Consider the following 16,904-nt stretch of genomic DNA (forward strand, 5'->3'; position numbering starts at 1 on the left):
TTTTCATGGCTTGGTATCTCATGTCTTTTTACTGTTGAATAACATTCCATTATCTGAATGTATCATAGTTTATGGTATCAATTCACCTTTTAAAGAACCTTTTGGTTGCTTCCAAGTTTTGGCAATTATGAATAAAGGTTCTGTAAATATCCATGTGCAGGTTTTTGTATGGACATAAGTTTTCAACTCTTTTGTGTAAATAAATACCAAACAGCATGATTGCTGGATCAATAAGAGTATGTTTAGTTTTGTAAGAAATCACTAAACTGTCTTCCCAAGTAGATATACCATTTTACATTCCCACCAACAATTGATGAGATTTCCTGTTGCTCCATATCCTCACCAACATTTGGTGGTGGTGGTGTCAGTATTCTGGATTTTGACCATTCTAATAGGTGTGCTGTGTATCTCATTGTTGTTTTATAAAAACATACTTATTTTGTTTTCTATCAACATATTATTTTTTAGCCAGGGAATGGCTTGTGTTTTTCTCTTTTCCTGTAGATTGTTCTACTGTTTTCATTTGTCTAAGGTGATTTCACTTTTTGATTATTGATTCTGTTGCCAGGTGTTCTTAGAAATATTTTCCTTCATATGTTTTGGAAATTTGGTTTGTGTGTTCATTTTTAGTGGAAAATTATTTTCCTCTTCCATTTCCTTCCTCTCCTTTTCCTTTCTCTTTCTGTCTTCCTACTCCTCTCCTGTCTGGTACTTAATTTTCTGCTGGCTGGCTTTTGTGTCTCTCAGTCCAGAGCCAGCTAAATTATTGGCGCCCTGGGCTCCTTCCTCACAGTGGCAGTAAAGATCCCACCAACATGTCTGTCTGCTAGCTGCTTATTCAGGTGGCCTCTCAGGCTCTCAGCTTGCATGGAGAACATTTGTTCTGTTACTTTCACAGAAACTATACTTTGGGTGGCCTCTACCTGCTTCTAAACTGGTGGAAGTCCATCCAGACTTTGGCTTTTGTTCTCTATATGGCTCTGTTTTTCTATTCCATTTCTGATCCGAGGAGAGTTACAGAAGAATACAGTTGTAAAAAAAAAAATAATAAAGTGAGCACTTATTGTAATTACCACTGGCTGTCTTTCACATTTTTCTCTTTATATTGTTTTCTCTCACTGTCATGTGCTTAGAAGAGTGGGGTCCCTATGATAGGCACCTCCAATACCATCTTGACAGAGTGCACCTGTCCGCTCTAACTGCAGGTGGCGCTCCAGAAACCTCTGAGTTCCATTACCAAACCCTGTGTCTTAGGATACCCTGATCTCCTGAGGGTTGAGGGCTTTGAGAGCAGCTCCAGCACCTTATAATTATTTAGCCCCAGTATTTTCTGACTAGATGTGGTTACCATTATTGCCTTTTCCTCCAGTTAAACAATTATTAGCTCAAGATGTTTAGTTTTTTTTTTCTCCTGACAATAGACTGTCAATTCAAGCCTATGAATTCTATATATATTCCACCTGCAAGAAAAGACAGGCTTTTATGCAGTGGGTATATTGCCCCAGCCCCTAAAGGCCAACAAGCTTTCAAAAATCTTTCAGAAATGTGTGTGTGTGTGTGTGTGTGTGTGTGTGTGTGTATCCCAAAGTATTTTTAAAAATTGAAAAATTGGAGTGGATGTTCAAAATTAACATTGTCATTAATTGTTCAATTAGGATAACATGTTTTACATTTTGTAGTAACTTGAGGTTAGATTCTTATTTCACAAGAATATCTGATTATCAGATGTCAGAAATCATAACTAACTAAATTATATGTGGTTTTTTATTAACATTTTTCAAGTGCAAATTTTTTTGTTTAATTTTTTTACAGTACAAAAAAAATTAATATAAGGCCTGGATGTAACTTACTATGTTTGATGTAGTGTGGAGCTAGGCCTCTGGAAGTAAGAGATTTCAGAAGGGCCTTACGAGCTGAAATGAGAAAAAGAATGGAGATGACAAGAGAGAGAAAAGTGAGTTCTGAGGGCAAAGGAGACGCCTGTTAAGGCAATGTGCCAGGCGCTGTTCCAAGAGCTGAGGATCCAAAAGTAAAAGTCACTGCTCTCCAGAGAGGCCACTGGCTAGTAAGCAATCAGATTAGTTCAATGAAACGAAGTGTTAAGTGTTACCAAGGAAGTGTGCGCACTGTCGGTCAAGCTGTGGCGAAAACTCCCAAGGGGACAGGGACTAGGATGACTTCCCTAAGGAGGTGACCCTTGATCTGGGGGGAGTTATAGATGGGGAGAAGGGGGTGGGGGAGAAAGATGAAGAACATCAAGAGACAAGGAAAGGAGAAAAAGAGGAAAGGAGGAAGGGCTCGATGTGCTCGGCGCTCCGCTATCGGGCCTCTACTGCTAGTGTCTGAGCGCCGTCACCGCCCCCTCCCGCCCCCTCCCGTCCCCTCCCCTCCCCTCCCCTCCCCTCCTCTCCTCCCTCGCGCATCTGTAACCACCCCGGCCAGTGCGAGCTCGGTGGCTGCCGGCTCGCCGGAGACGCCATGTACCGGCTCCTGTCAGCCGTAACGGCGCGGGCCGCGACACGCGGGGCCTGGACGTGGGGCTGCGGGCGGCGCGGGGCTCACCGGCGCGCCAGGTTGCCGCAGCTCGGCCCCGGCTGGGTCGGGGGCCTCGGGCTGGGGCTGGGGCTGGCGCTCGGGGTGAAGCTGGCGGGCGGGCTTAGGGGTGCAGCCCCCGCGCCGCCCCCCGCGGCCCCCGACCCGGAGGCGTCGGCCGTGGCCGAGCGGCCGCCCCCGCAGGAGGAGTCCCTCGCCGGATGGTCTCCGCAGAAACCGGCGCCGCCCACCTCCAGGCGTTTCGCCAGAGCCATCGACAGCAGCCGTGACCTGCTGCACAGAATCAAGGTGCGGCGCCCACGGGGCGGAGGCAACCGGGAACCCGGCTCCCCATCCTGGGCGTCACCCCGGCATGGGGCCCCTCGGTGGTCACCTCCCCGGGCCGAGCAGACCCCACCCCGGGCAGTGGGATTCCCGCGGCCAGCTTCCGAGAAAGACTTCCCGTTTTCTGACCTCCTGGGCTCGGTCAGGCGCTCTTGGGGGGTTGCCCAAGTCCGGGCGGAGGTCACCGCCCTCCTCGGGGACCGCCTCTTTCCAGTCTGGGTGCCAACCCGGCACACCCCTCACCGTTAGCGCCCGGCCCGGCCAGACCCGATGTGGGCGGGGCCCCGGTGGAGGGGGCGGAGCCTGGAGCTTGGTCCAGGTGAGAGCGCTGGTGAGCGAGGTGTTTCGGCCTGTCTGTGAACTGTCTGTACCTTTCCACTTCGCTTTTAGGATGAGGTGGGCGCACCTGGTATAGTGGTTGGAGTCTCTGTAGATGGCAAAGAAGTTTGGTCCGAAGGTAGGCTCAGAACAGTGTTATTTAGTGGCTTGTTTTGTGCCAATTAGTGAATGAAATCTTGCTGTTTTACTGCTTGGAGTGAATCCCGTGAAATGCTGTTCGGTTTACATAAAACCACCCCTGTTGTAGAGAACGTGTCTAACAATAAAGTATCGGGTTTTCTGTAAACAAGATTTAAAATGTGACTAATGAATAAGTTGCAGTCTTAAAAATGGCGTGTTTCTACGCCCCCCTTTTCTGTAAGGACTAGATTTATTGTTCTGAAAGTTGTATATAAAACAATCTATTAACTGCATATTTGTAGGTAACCCTTGTAAGTAGATACAATGTCAGGATTTTTTTCTTTTTAAATTCAGTCTACAATGTATTGAATCACCTGTTTTGTAAAAGGCACTGTACTAAGAACTGGGTGTATGCGTGATTCCTGTCCTTAATGACAGGAAGTTACGAACTTTATTACTTTCTTTGATTATGCAGAGGTGTCAGCTATTTTTTGAAACAACAAGCTAGAAGCATTGGGAGATGGATTTCCGATTATTTTATTATACTTTTATCAAATCACATTTTATAACTTGATATATTTCTCCATTTCACACGAATTGATTCAACTTGTCATCCCAGGTTTTGAGGAGCCATACTTTTAGGAAATGGCATTTCAGACATCACTTAAACAAAGTAGTACTTCTTTACTACTTACAAAGGGGGCAGTAGGGTCTTGAATTTAAAGAAAAATTATTCTTCCCCCAAGTACAAGTATAGACTACTCAGTATATCTAATTTATGAAAAATATTATAATCAAAAATTGTATAAATGTCAGCTTTATGGGTGAAGTCTTTGTTTTTAATGCAAATATTTTTCAGCATAACCCACATTTACAGTCTAAAAACAATCATTGTATACCTTTTCTTTCTTTGCAGATCTCAGTTCTTTGTATCTCTTAGATTTCCACACTTTCAGCCTGTGCAAAAGATGAATTTACAGTTTTTTCTAGAAGGAGCTTTAAATTAGCAGTACATTGTTTTTCTTCTGGTTTGCAGCTGAATTGAATTGATAGCTAGATTGGGTTTGCTGGACCCCTTTTCATATTTGTTTTTATTGGATGGCTATTTTAAGGAATTCAGTGGAAACTTACTCAAAAATCAAGAATAAATATAATCTGAAGAACAATGATGTAATTTATTTAAAATGTAGAATAACCAAAAGATAAGCTAAAAATAATTAGTATTTGAACCAGGTAGAAAATTGCTATTGTGCACAAGGTACAATTCCATTTAGTTATAAGGTTAAATTGGTGGACTTAACTGTTGTCGGTGTTGTTAAGACTGTCATCCCTTACATGTTAAGTTTTCATTAACTTATAAAGGTAGAATACCTTTTCCTTTAGATAAATACACAGGATGTTTTAAGATAGTATTGTTTCAGTTTTTCAAGACTCTTTTGACCATGAAGCTTGTTAATAGTGATTGTTTGCTCTTTTTTCCCCCAAAGGTTTAGGTTATTCCGATATTGAGAACCGTGTACCATGCAAACCAGAGACGGTTATGAGAATTGCCAGTATTAGCAAAAGCCTCACCATGGTTGCTCTTGCCAAATTGTGGGAAGCAGGGAAACTGGATCTTGATATTCCAGTACAACATTATGTTCCTGAATTCCCTGAAAAAGAATATGAGGGTGAAAAGGTAATGAAACCCACAGTTCATTTGACAAATGACATGTTACATGATTTAAGAGGTTGCATGGGATTCTTTGGTTTGTTTTTAATTATTGTTAATTTTTTTTTCTTTTTTAGATTTTATTGGGGAAGGGGAACAGGATTTTATTGGAGAACAATGTGTACTTCCAGGACTTTTTTCAAGTCAAGTTGTTGTTCTTTCAATCTTAGTTGTGGAGGGCGCAGCTCAACTCCAGGTCCAGTTGCTGTTGTTAGTTGCAGGGGGCACAGCCCACCATCCCTTGCGGGAGTCGAACTGGCAACCTTTGTGGTTGAGAGGACGCGCTCCAACCAACTGAGCCATCTGGGAGCTCAGCGGCAGCTCAGCTCAAGGTGCTGTGTTCAGTCTTAGCTGCAAGGGGCACAGCTCACCATCCCTTGTGGGAGTCGAGGAATCGAACCGGCAACCTTGTGGTTGAGAGCCCACTGGCCCTTGTGGGAATCGAACCAGCAGCCTTCGACGTTAGGAGCACCGAGCTCCAACTCCCTGAGCCACCGGGCCGGCCCCCTGTTAATTTTTTTTTATCCAGATGACAATCAAGTGGGTATTTTTCTGAAATTTGAGGCTAAAGATCTGTGCGTGACATATTTTTTCAGCAGCAGTTTAAAATGGAGAATATTACTGAGGCATTATTCCAACACTATGAACTTTTTAATTATAATTTAATAATGTAATTGAATTTTCATGTTTTTACAATTAGGTTTCTGTCACAACAAGATTATTGATTTCCCATTTAAGTGGAATTCGTCATTATGAAAAGGACATGAAAAAGGTGAAAGAAGAGAAAGCTTATAAAGCCTTGAAGATGATGAAAGAGACGATGGACTCTGACCAAGAAAAAGAGTTAAAAGAAAAAGGAGGCAAAAGTAATGAAAAGAATGACTTTGCTAAAGCTAAGATAGAGCAGGATAATGAAGCCAAAGGCCGGAATACAAAACCTGTCAAGAAAAAAAATGATTTTGAACAAGGTGAATTATATTTGAGAGAAAAGTTCGAAAATTCAATTGAATCCCTAAGATTGTTTAAAAATGATCCTTTATTCTTTAAACCTGGTGAGTGTTAATTCCTTCTCTTAACAAAGTCATCATTACTGAAGTGTTAATTGTTAGGAAATCCAAAATGATACCATCCTGAGGGCGTGTGATGTGGCTGAAGATTGTGGCATGGATTTTGCTGTCAGTCCAGTGCCTGCCTTTTGTCTGTGTTTCTGAATAGTTGAGAACTTAACATGTAGTTCCTGCCGAGCATCCAGGTAGTTATTTAAATTTAGCCTCACGGAGGCTTCCAATTTAGTGGATTCTCAATATCAGGATATTTGTGGAAAAATTATGGAGAAATGTTGGAATAATAGTTCTCCAAATAAAATTTGGACTAAAGTTGACATGATAAAGTATTGCTAGTATTTTACTATTTAGTTAGAATTTAAATTGCTCAACTTATTTTGTGCCTTCATTCCTTAAAGAAATTAGTGTTCCTCAACTTAATTTTATTTCCTAAAGAGCTAATCTATAAAAATAAATACCTTGTTTTTGTATATTTTTGGTATGATGCCTGTTGAAACCATTTAATATCTTTAAACGTACCATAGGTTTATTTACTTTTATTCCATTTCATTTTAAAAGTTGTCTTTACCATGAATAGATATTATGTAGGTATAACAAGGACAAAGAAATATAATTATGGATTTTGCCTTAAAAATAAGGTTCTCACCTATATTTAGTATAAATGATACAATGTACATTTTCAGAACCCAAAATGAGATAAAGGTATATATTTGAAACAGTACATATACTTGAATATGTATTTGTATTTTAATGTGTATTTGAAACGGTTTTATATCTACATATATTTTATTAAAATAACTTACACAGCTATTTATGCCTCAAACAATGAGTAGTAGGTATATTAACAACAAGACAATTGACTTAAGAATCCAAATTTGCTTTTCTTTCCCTTCCTATTTTGTTTCCAGTTTGAAGGATTTTTGTGATGTTTAAGGTAGGATTTATTTATTTCATTTTCATAGAAAGGAGTCGATTTATGTGAAATTTCAAGTATTTTGATCATCATTCATTCATGTGTTAGGTACACGGAATAAGCAGGGCCATTGCAAAGCTGACTACATTTAATATAACATCCATGTTTTATAAATGCCGAAGTAAAATATTCCAGTTTTAAGGTATACCAGTTTTCAGTGGGAAATTATTTCACATGTTTTTAAATAATAATGAATCATTTTCTTTTTTCTCCCCTCCATGCAATGATGCCTCAAGGTAGTCAGTTTTTGTATTCAACTTTTGGCTATACCCTACTGGCAGCCATAGTTGAAAGAGCTTCAGGATGTAAGTATCTGGACTATATGCAGAAAATATTCCATGACTTGGATATGCTGACAACTGTGCAGGAAGAAAATGAACCAGTGATTTACAATAGAGCAAGGTAAATAAATACTTTTGGTGTGTCTAGCTATATTACCTCTTAATAATATGTTATCAGTTGAAAGTCAAATTTTCCTTGTCTCCTTTCCAAAATCAAGATGCCACATTTTGGGAGGTTTTCTACCTGTCTGATTTTCCCTCTATAAAGTGAGGGAAACAAAATATATTTGTAAAATACCCCCAAGATCCTTAGATGAAAAGCATCAATAATAATTTAAACACATGAATAATTAAACCAAAATTGCACCTGTTGCACAATTATATTTGCACGACAAATTATAATTTATTCTTCAAATTCTAAACAAATTTTTTCTAACAAATTTCTTTATTCTAAACAAATTATAATTTGTTTTTCAATCATCCCTTTTCTTATGTTTTATAAGCTAATGCTTTCTTTGTTTACTTTTTATTTTTAATTGGTTTAACTTTTATTTCAAAATGATTTGATATTTATAGAAAAGTTAAAAGAATAGTATATAGAATTTCCATATACCCTTCCATATACCCATATGTTATCATTTTACCACATTTACTTTAACTGTCTTATCTATTAATATATTTTTTTTCTTGAACCATTTGGAAATAAGTTACAGACATGGTATTCCTTTACCTGTCAATACTTCAATGTGTATGTTCTAAAAACAAGGGCATTCAGGGTATTAATATTGATACGATGCTTTTATCAAATCTACATACCTTATTCAAATTTTGTCAGTTGTCCCAATAATGTCCTTTATAGAAGAAGTCTCATGATGTCAATTTGTCCCATTATTGGTGATGGTAATTTTAATCACCTTGTTGAGGTGGTACCTGCCAGGTTTCTTCACTGTAAAAGTGTGAAAGTCATTTCATTGAAATATATCAAATGAAAGCTAATGACTAACAAGAGTTTTATGGTTACGGTGTTTTCCATTTTACTCAAATTATTTGGTTTGTTAGAAAGGTAACATTTAACAAATCAACTATTGCATATTTCCATTAGTACATGCTTTAACTGGCTTAATGGTACTTGAAAGAGATGAAATGGTGGAATTTTTTTTAGCTTTATCTTCCTATCTCCACACTAATTTTGTTTAATCTTCTGTTGTATTTAGTTAAATTACCATTTTAAAATTACCAGCTTATTTAAAGGAATTAAATGCGCATTGTTAGTCAGGCCTGAAAGAGATTTTTTTTTTTCTGGACCTAAAGGGAATTGGGTTAGCTGCAAGCAATGAATTTTAATTTTTTAAATGGCCTGTAGTTCTCAACTAGTTCAGACTATTAGTGTTCATTATTTTTCAGTCCAACATTATATACTACTGGAACATAAGAAAAATTGACAATTACCAGAGGTTGTCAATTGAATCTAAAAAAGATTCTCTAATAAACATGGCATAGATGTATGACCTTATTTTGATTTAGATCTAGGCATTTGATAATGAATGCCTAGACTTGCATGTAAGGGAGAAAAGAATATTATGTATCCTTGAGCCTCTTTTCTTAACTGAAAATTAAGGCTATGAATGTACAGACTGCAGAGTAGTTATCATTTATTTTCTATTTTCTTAATGAGTGATTAATTTGACTTGCACAAAATACAGATTATGATGAAGAGTTCATTTTGTTTTATCTCCCATTTTTTGGAAAAAGGCAGTGGGTTTCCATTTATATTGTAAAAGGTTCCTATCTGCCCTGGGTTTTTTCTTTAGATTTTGGTAGTACCCTATGGTGCTAAAGGGATAGTTGGTTCATTTTAGTTAGATTAAATGGGCTGCTGTAATAAAATTAGGTGCAGAAAAAAGAAGGAAATATTGCTACCTAGGAAAATGTTCTGTCCATTTGCTTTGTTTTTATTTTACTTAATACAATATCTATGTGAGCCTCTAAAAGTCAACTCTGGTTCTTTTTTTTTTTTTTGGTAATTATTTGAAAAGAGCTTACAGGGACCACCTTTTTTGGAGAGTTCAGGGAGTAAAAGGAATCATTTCAAACATTTTTTTTAAAAAACCCTTAAAGTAAACTTAGTAAATGCATATTTCTAGTCATTTGTTTTATAAAATTTCCAGCAAAAGTTTTCAGCTTTGTTATTTAGTCTATTGACTCCTTGGTCATAATCATAAATTAGATATGCTATCCTGACCAAGGCCTTTTAGAGTTACTGTATCCCAGGAGTAAATATTTGTTGTCTTTATCACGTCTGTATGTGTATATGTGTGTTTAAAATAGTGCCTCTCAGTCTCTGTCACCTATTCGAGGTATTTCCCCAGAATCCCACTCCAAAATACTATTTAGATTACTTTGGGCAGAATTTTAGCCACAGGCCACACTTAGCTGTAAAGAATGCAGAGATGTAGATTTCTGTGGTTATATAATGTTATGGTGCAGAATCTAGAGATTCTTAAATAAGTAGGAAGAGGCTGTTTGTCATCTGGCATCATTCCATCAGTTTAGTTACGAAGATGTCCTAGTAACGTACTCAAGAATTTGTGTCAAAATCCCATTCTTTTTAGAGAAGAAATTCCTTAAGAATTTGAAATAAAGTTATCATCCAGCTGAAAAAACTTATTTTCATGAAAAGCCATTAATTTGCCCTCTGTGAAAAGGAATCAAGGGATTAAAGTCTAGAATTCGGCTATTTAAAGTTTAGAACTCTAGACGAAAGTCTGGAAATTCTCCATAGTTTCCTATTTTGAAGGAGGAATGACTAAGGAGTCCTAATTTCCAGCCTTGATGTAAGTGGTTTGAAATGCTTTACTGTTAAAAGGAAGTTACACAAAGCTGATTATTAGCCAAAATATACCGGTAGTTCTCTCCTAGTTTACAAACTTGGGGTTCACTATAAGAAGAATGTGTCTCAATGATAAAATGTATTTCTATTATTTGGCTTCTCTTAGATTTGATTGGCTTAGAATTACAAGTGTAATCACTGTTTAGGCAGAAAGTAATGAGGACCTAAAATATGATAATGGCTACAGGAATGGAAGGAAGAAGAGCAAAACACAAAGAAGAGATTGAAGAATAGGAGTTGGCGTCCTAATGGATATAAGAGTTGAGGGCAAGAGAGTCAGCCAAGGCTTTAATGGAGAGGAGAAATATGACAAAAAGGTTGGGAAGAGATTAGTTTAGTTTTAGTCATGTTCATTTTGAGACATGAGAAGTCCACATATCAAGTCATTGGTTCTCAAGAGAGCATATTAAGATACTCTGTAGACTTTTTTTAAATCTTCAAAGCACATGCCTATGGCCACCCCTGCTTCACCCAATATTATGACTTGGGCTTTTAGGGGACATATAAGAATCTTGAAGGAAGGAAGAGGAGTCATTTTTCAAACTATATATGCCCACAGGCTCTCCAAAGTTACGAATTTTGAAGGGCGGATATAATTTTGGGAGGGAGGAAACCCAGAGGTCATTCTGATAAACAACTCTCCTGCCCTTCTCCAAAACCAAGTTTGAGAATGACTAATGCTAGTAGAAAATCTGATTGTGAATTTGGAACAGAGATTGAGGCACAGATGCAGATTTATAGTTATCTGTATAGAAGAGGCCTGGGAAACTGGAACCACTGGTGACTGGAGGGGCATGGGCAGTCATAGGACTGAGAGCTAGAGAGCTCGGAGCGCAGGGCTGTGGAAGTGTCAGCAAAGTGCTGCAGGGGCACACAGCATGCGGACAGGAAGAGGGATGAGAAGACCCCACAAGAGAGTAACCCACAGAATGCGGTTTGGTAGTGATGGGGGCACGGAAGCCAGATTTTAAGAAATTGAATGAACGCAGAGGGTGAGTACATAGAAAAAACAGCAGGTGTGGACTGTGTGATGTAGGTAGGCAGTAAATGAGGAGAAAAAAAGGATTGGTAACTGGAAGATATAACAAGGATAAAAAGATAAAAGTTCCCCTTTCCCCCCTTAGGATCTAGGAAACTAGAGCATTTTGTGAATTAAGGTGAAGGAGTCCAAGTTCCTAGCATGGCACAGAAAGTCCTTTGTGACCTGTCCCATGTCTGCCCCTTCGGCATCAACTCTTGTCACTTTTCCCCTCAAGCTCTCTGCTTCAGCCAAACTGAACTGCTTTGATCCGCAGGCTGGCCTCTGTGAACAGCCGTTGTAATAAGGCTCTCTCACTGAGCTCAGGATTCCTCGCATCCATCTCTGCTAGTCATTCCACAACCTGCTACTCAAAGTGTGACCCAGGGGCCAGCAGTATTGGCATCTGCTGGGAGCTTGTTAGAATTGCAGTCTCAGGCCCCTTTCCAGACCCACTGAAACAGAATCTGCATTTTAACAAAATCCCCAGGTGACTCATATGGTGCTTGGAAATTTAAGAGCTGTCCAACACGACTGTTGCCCCCTGAGAGCAACCACAGTATGTGGTTTTACTAATCTCTCCAGTGTCTCTCCATTAAAGAGTTGGCCAACAAATGATTTCATTCAGCTTTCATTTAATGAGCACTTCTGTTCTGGATCGGGGACTCATCAATGCATAACGTAGATGAGGTTCCTGCACTTGTGAAACTTATATTCTACGGGAAGAGACAGACAGACATATAAGGAAACAATTTAATTAAGATTTTCAGATATTGATATGAAGAAAATAAAACAAGGCAATGGGATATAGAGTAACAAGGAGAGGATGAGGAGTGGGATTTCTTTAACATACATTGTTTTTAGGCCATGTTAGTTGAGCTGAGGCATGAATGACAAGGAAAGCGAGGTTGCTTTGTTGCAAATACAGAAATAAGTCTCGCGTGTGAAAGAAGCAAGTCAAGGTGTTATAAGTGATGAGATCAAAGAAGTAAGCAGGGGGTAAATCATTTTGGACAGTGAGTTTCAATGCTGTTAGACCCACTGCTCCTTAATTTAACAAATGTTTTATAACACCTCCTTTAATGCTCTGAAATGAAAGTCATAGATCATATAACTGACACTTAGTACTCTAACTAGAATGTAAGAAGAAATAAAATGAATATCATTTATAATAGTAGATGTTTCAATGTTAAGGTTTACTCATGACAACGTTAGAAGACAATCACATGCAACTTAATACATAAAAGCATTGTAGAGGTGACAAGTGTAAGCGCAGACCAACACAGGTATATCATATTGGTGCTTCATCTCATGCCCTTGGTGGCCAACTCTGGCTAAAATTTGAACAAAATAAAATACAGTCTGTCTTCAATTTTTATAGTGGTTACATTTTTAAAAAAACTCACTGTAGAGTAAACATGCGCAATCAGTACTTTGTGTTTATACTATATAACACGGAGAGGGTTCTAAGCTCACCTGGTTATAAACAGATTTTTATTTACATGAATATCTGGTGTGATGGTTGCAGGTCTCGCAGCATATGGGAGGATGCACCATTGTGTGGGACTTTTCCATACATCGCAGGACATCCAGGCTCCTTAGGCCCCTCTCTGTGTCACTCAGGGCCCTCTAGGACTTGTGACAACTGAAAACATTCCTCCACAGTTTTTGCTTATGGGGGGTTGGTACTGCCTCTGTTGAGGACCACTGATTGTATTATAGGCCGTGGTAAGAAATTTGGGTTTTATTATCATTGCAGTGGTAACCATTAGAGGGTTTTAAATGGTTGGGAGAAGAGGGAGACATAATCTCTGGGTTCTGCATAGAGAATGGACTGCAAAGAGGTGAAATAATCTAGAAGTATAATTGGTGAAGCAAAGTTGTAGAGGCAACGATGTAGGTAGTGGAATTAGTCTTTAAAACAACAGGAAAATTTCTTAAGTGACTCTAGAGAGAAGGCAAAAAGAATGGATGATGATGTAAATACATTTTGAGATAAAGATGGGAGTTTCCAGCTCCCTTTGATGGCCTCAATCTTCTCAGTATAACAAAGGATATAGTTAGTTATCTGCTGATTGGGCCTGAGGTAGAGTAGAAGGCTGAGGGTGGAAGAGATTGGGAATAGCTGTTATGAATATACCAGGGAATGACCATGGAAAGATCTGTTAACAGCAATGAAGACCCTTAGCAAGAGTGTGGATCGATATCTCATCTTTGTTATATGAATTTCCACAGCCTTTCTTGACAGACAAGGAAACAAGGAAAGGGGTACCGAGATGAATTCAGGGCTGGTGGATTGGTGTAGAGCAAGGTCAAAAGAGTGAGGAACCTGAAGGTGCTAGTGAGACCACAGCTGAAATAGTGGCAATGGCTGATGGCACAGTTCAGGCTAGAACAGAAAAGCAGGTGAAATCAGTAGGATGTAACAGAACTGGGGAAACTGGAAAGAATCCAGGAGGAAGAAGTGGAGGTCACAGTGAGGGCCGAGAGCGTGTTCAGTTGGAGCGCTGGGACAATTGAAAGTGATAGGAAGAAATTTCTCAGTTTGAGACCTTAGAGAGAAAACAGTTTAAAGTAATGGTGAGATTCCAGTCTGACAGTGCTTATAAATATCCAAAGTAGAATGAAGATCATTAGAGGTGAGACGGTCAGCAAACTGAAAACCTCAGTGTGTCGTTTTATTCTGAATCTTGAAAGAAAGGATCCTCATGAGCTAAGCTTCAGTTTTTTGGTTAATTATTTTCCAATTTCATTATATTTACCGAATATTTGTGGTCCAGTCTCCTCACATTAGAATAGAAACTTCGTGATGTCATGCGCCTTGTCTCTTGTTTAGCACTTTATTCCAGCATCCAAGCAGTGCCGGGCACATGGTGAGCTCTCCATCAGTAACTGCTGAGTACATGAGTAAATCACAGCTATCACTTATTAAGTACCTGCCAGAAATATGCAAGGGGCTTTGTGCATATATTCCTAAGTCTGCAAAGTAGATGTTTCTGTCTTCATTTTACAAGGTAGGATGCTGAAGCAGAGAGGCAACATAGAATAGAGAGGCCAGACTTCCTGGGTGTGAATCCAACTCTACCACTTACAAGCTGTGTGAATGTGGACAAGTTATTTATACTCGGTGCCTCAGTTTCCTCATCTGTAAAATAGGGTTTGTAATAGTACCTGTCTCCTTACAAATATTAACCTTTTTCCTGATATGTACACTTTTAGTTATGTGTGACATGATTTGTTAAGCCCAAGGAGTATCTACCAAACCATAGGAGGTTCTATATGTGCACGGGGAAAATATATCATGTGTAATATCGTTAAATTTTTGAATTTATTAAAAGTTTAATGACTTTTTTTTTGCAGTTATTGAAAGTTTTGATAACAGCATAGGAAAGCCATGCCAATAGAAAAACCAACCCACTTCCTATGCTTTAATTCACATGTAATTAGACTACTTTACTCAGTTATCAGTGTTTCATTAGGATCTGAATCATACTAAGAATTAGTGGTTGGTTTCTGACAATTATGATCACTATATTGAAATATAATCTGTCTGATGCATACATTTTCCTATTCATTTTCATGTGTAAAGTCAATAATAGACTATTAAATTTTTAATGACCATTCTTATTTCATTTTAGATTTTATGTTTACAATAAAAAGAGACGTCTTGTCAACACACCTTACGTGGATAACTCCTATAAATGGGCTGGTGGTGGATTTCTGTCGACAGTGGGTGACCTTATCAAATTTGGGAATGCAATGCTGTATGGTTACCAGGTCGGGCTGTTTAAGAACTCAAATGAAAATCTTTTACCTGGGTATCTCAAACCAGAAACAATGGTTATGATTTGGACACCAGTCCCTAACACGGAGATGTCTTGGGATAAAGAGGGCAAATACGCAATGGCATGGGGTGTCGTGGAAAAGAAGCAAACATATGGTTCTTGTAGGAAGCAGCGGCATTATGCCTCCCATACTGGAGGTGCTGTGGGTGCCAGTAGTGTCCTGCTGATCCTTCCTGAAGAACTGGATGCAGAATCTATAAATAACAAGGTTCCCCCAAGGGGAATAGTTGTTTCTATTATATGTAACATGCAATCTGTTGGCCTCAATAGCACTGCTTTAAAGATTGCTCTGGAATTTGATAAAGACAGATCAGACATACCTTAACATATCACAGGGGTAAAATGAACTGTTTTGTTTTCTAAAACGTTAACTAAAGTTCCAAAACACATGAGATTTTTAAGAATAAATTTGTACTAGAGTATAATTGAATGCAGAGAGTTATATACCTCTAATTGCTTAATTTTGTAATTGTCTTTTATTGTAGGATTAGTGCTTTATACTCAGGGAAGTATAACTATTGTGTTTACTTTTTGAAAAAAAATGTTAACTCTCGAAATAAAACATTCTGATACAAATATGTACTTTTTGAATATGCAATATAGAGAAATCTCATTTAACAAGAACCTGTAAATATTGTTCTCTTTTTTGCTTTTTTTTTTTTTCACCCATCCCCTCACCCCCTCCCTTTTGGTAACTAGCAGCTTGTTCTCTATATCTATGGATCTGTTTTGTTTATTCATTTGTTTTGTTTTTTAGATTCCACATATAAATGAAATCATATGGTATTTGTCTTTCTCTGTCTGACTTATTTCATTTAGCATAATACTCTCTAGGTCCGTCCATGTTGTTGCAAATGGCAAGATTTTACTCTTTTTAATTGCTGCATAAGATTCCTCTGTGTGTGTGTGTGTGTGTGTGTGTGTGTGTGTACCACATCTTTATTCATCTATCAGTAGACACCTAGGTTGCTTCCATATCTTGGCCATTGTAAGTAATGCTGCAGTGAACACAGCGGTGTATATATCTTTTAAATTAGTATTTTTATTTTATTCGGATAAATACCCAGAAGTGGAATTTCTGGGTCATATGGCAGCTCGATTTTTAAGAATCTCCATACTGTTTCCATAGCGGTTGCACAAATTTACAATCCCACCAACAGTGTATGAGGGTTCCCTTTTCTCCACATCCTCACCAGCACTTAGTTGATTTTTTTTATGATAAGTCATTCTGACAGGTGTGAGGTGATATTTCATTGTGGTTCTGATTTTCATTTCCTTGATGGTTAGTGATGTGGAGCATTTTTTCATATGCCTGTTGGCCATCTGTATGTCCTTTTTGGAGAGATGTCTGTTGGTCCTCTGCCCATTTTTAATTGGATCGTTTGTTTATTTGGTGTTAAGTTGTATGAATTCCTTACATATTTTGGATATTAACCCTCTATTGGATGTATCATTTGTGAATATCTTCTCCCATTCAGTAGATTGTCTTTTCATTTTGTTGATGGTTTCCTTCACTGCACAAAAGCTTTCTTATTTTGATGTATTCCCATTTGTTTATTTTTTTCTTTTTACCTTGCTTGAGGAGACATATCTCAAAAGATACTGCTATGACAATTGTTTACTGCCTATGTTTTCTTCTAGGAGTTTTATGGTTAGGGGTCTTACATTTACGTCTTTAATCCATTTTCAATTTATTTTTGTATAAGGTATAAGAAAGTGGTTAAATTTCATTTATTTTTGCATTATCTGCCCAGTTTTCCCAGTACCACTTATTGAAGATATTATC

General features: G+C 38.3%; 1 protein-coding gene across 3 annotated transcripts; it reads left to right on the forward strand.

Moving 5' to 3' along the window:
• Positions 1 to 2,449: 2,449 nt before the first annotated feature.
• LACTB (lactamase beta) lies at positions 2,450 to 15,904 on the forward strand. Of its 3 annotated transcripts, none has more exons than XR_013993436.1 (6): positions 2,450 to 2,841; positions 3,268 to 3,334; positions 4,824 to 5,014; positions 5,748 to 6,099; positions 7,325 to 7,486; positions 14,912 to 15,904. XR_013993436.1 is itself a non-coding variant. In XM_081049663.1 (6 exons), the coding sequence occupies exons 1-6, from the start codon at positions 2,479 to 2,481 to the stop codon at positions 15,441 to 15,443; spliced, it is 1,671 nt and encodes a 556-aa protein (XP_080905789.1). In that variant the 5' UTR covers positions 2,450 to 2,478; the 3' UTR covers positions 15,444 to 15,904. The 3 variants fall into 3 exon arrangements, 2 of the variants coding, with proteins under 2 accessions (XP_080905789.1, XP_080905790.1); XM_081049663.1 differs by having other exon boundaries at positions 7,321 to 7,486; XM_081049664.1 differs by having other exon boundaries at positions 5,748 to 6,015; positions 7,321 to 7,486.
• Positions 15,905 to 16,904: the final 1,000 nt, after the last annotated feature.

The sequence above is a fragment of the Rhinolophus hipposideros genome, assembly GCF_964194185.1.
Source record: "Rhinolophus hipposideros genome assembly, chromosome: 5".
In the NCBI taxonomy this organism is placed as follows: Eukaryota; Metazoa; Chordata; class Mammalia; order Chiroptera; family Rhinolophidae; genus Rhinolophus; species Rhinolophus hipposideros.

Coding starts and splice junctions, on each gene's coding strand:
- LACTB (XM_081049663.1), top strand. CDS start 2,479: ATGTACCGGCTCCTGTCAGCCGTAACGGCGCGGGCCGCGACACGCGGG. Junction 2,842..3,267: donor ACCTGCTGCACAGAATCAAG/GTGCGGCGCCCA, acceptor CTTCGCTTTTAG/GATGAGGTGGGCGCACCTGG. Junction 6,100..7,320: donor TCCTTTATTCTTTAAACCTG/GTGAGTGTTAAT, acceptor TGATGCCTCAAG/GTAGTCAGTTTTTGTATTCA.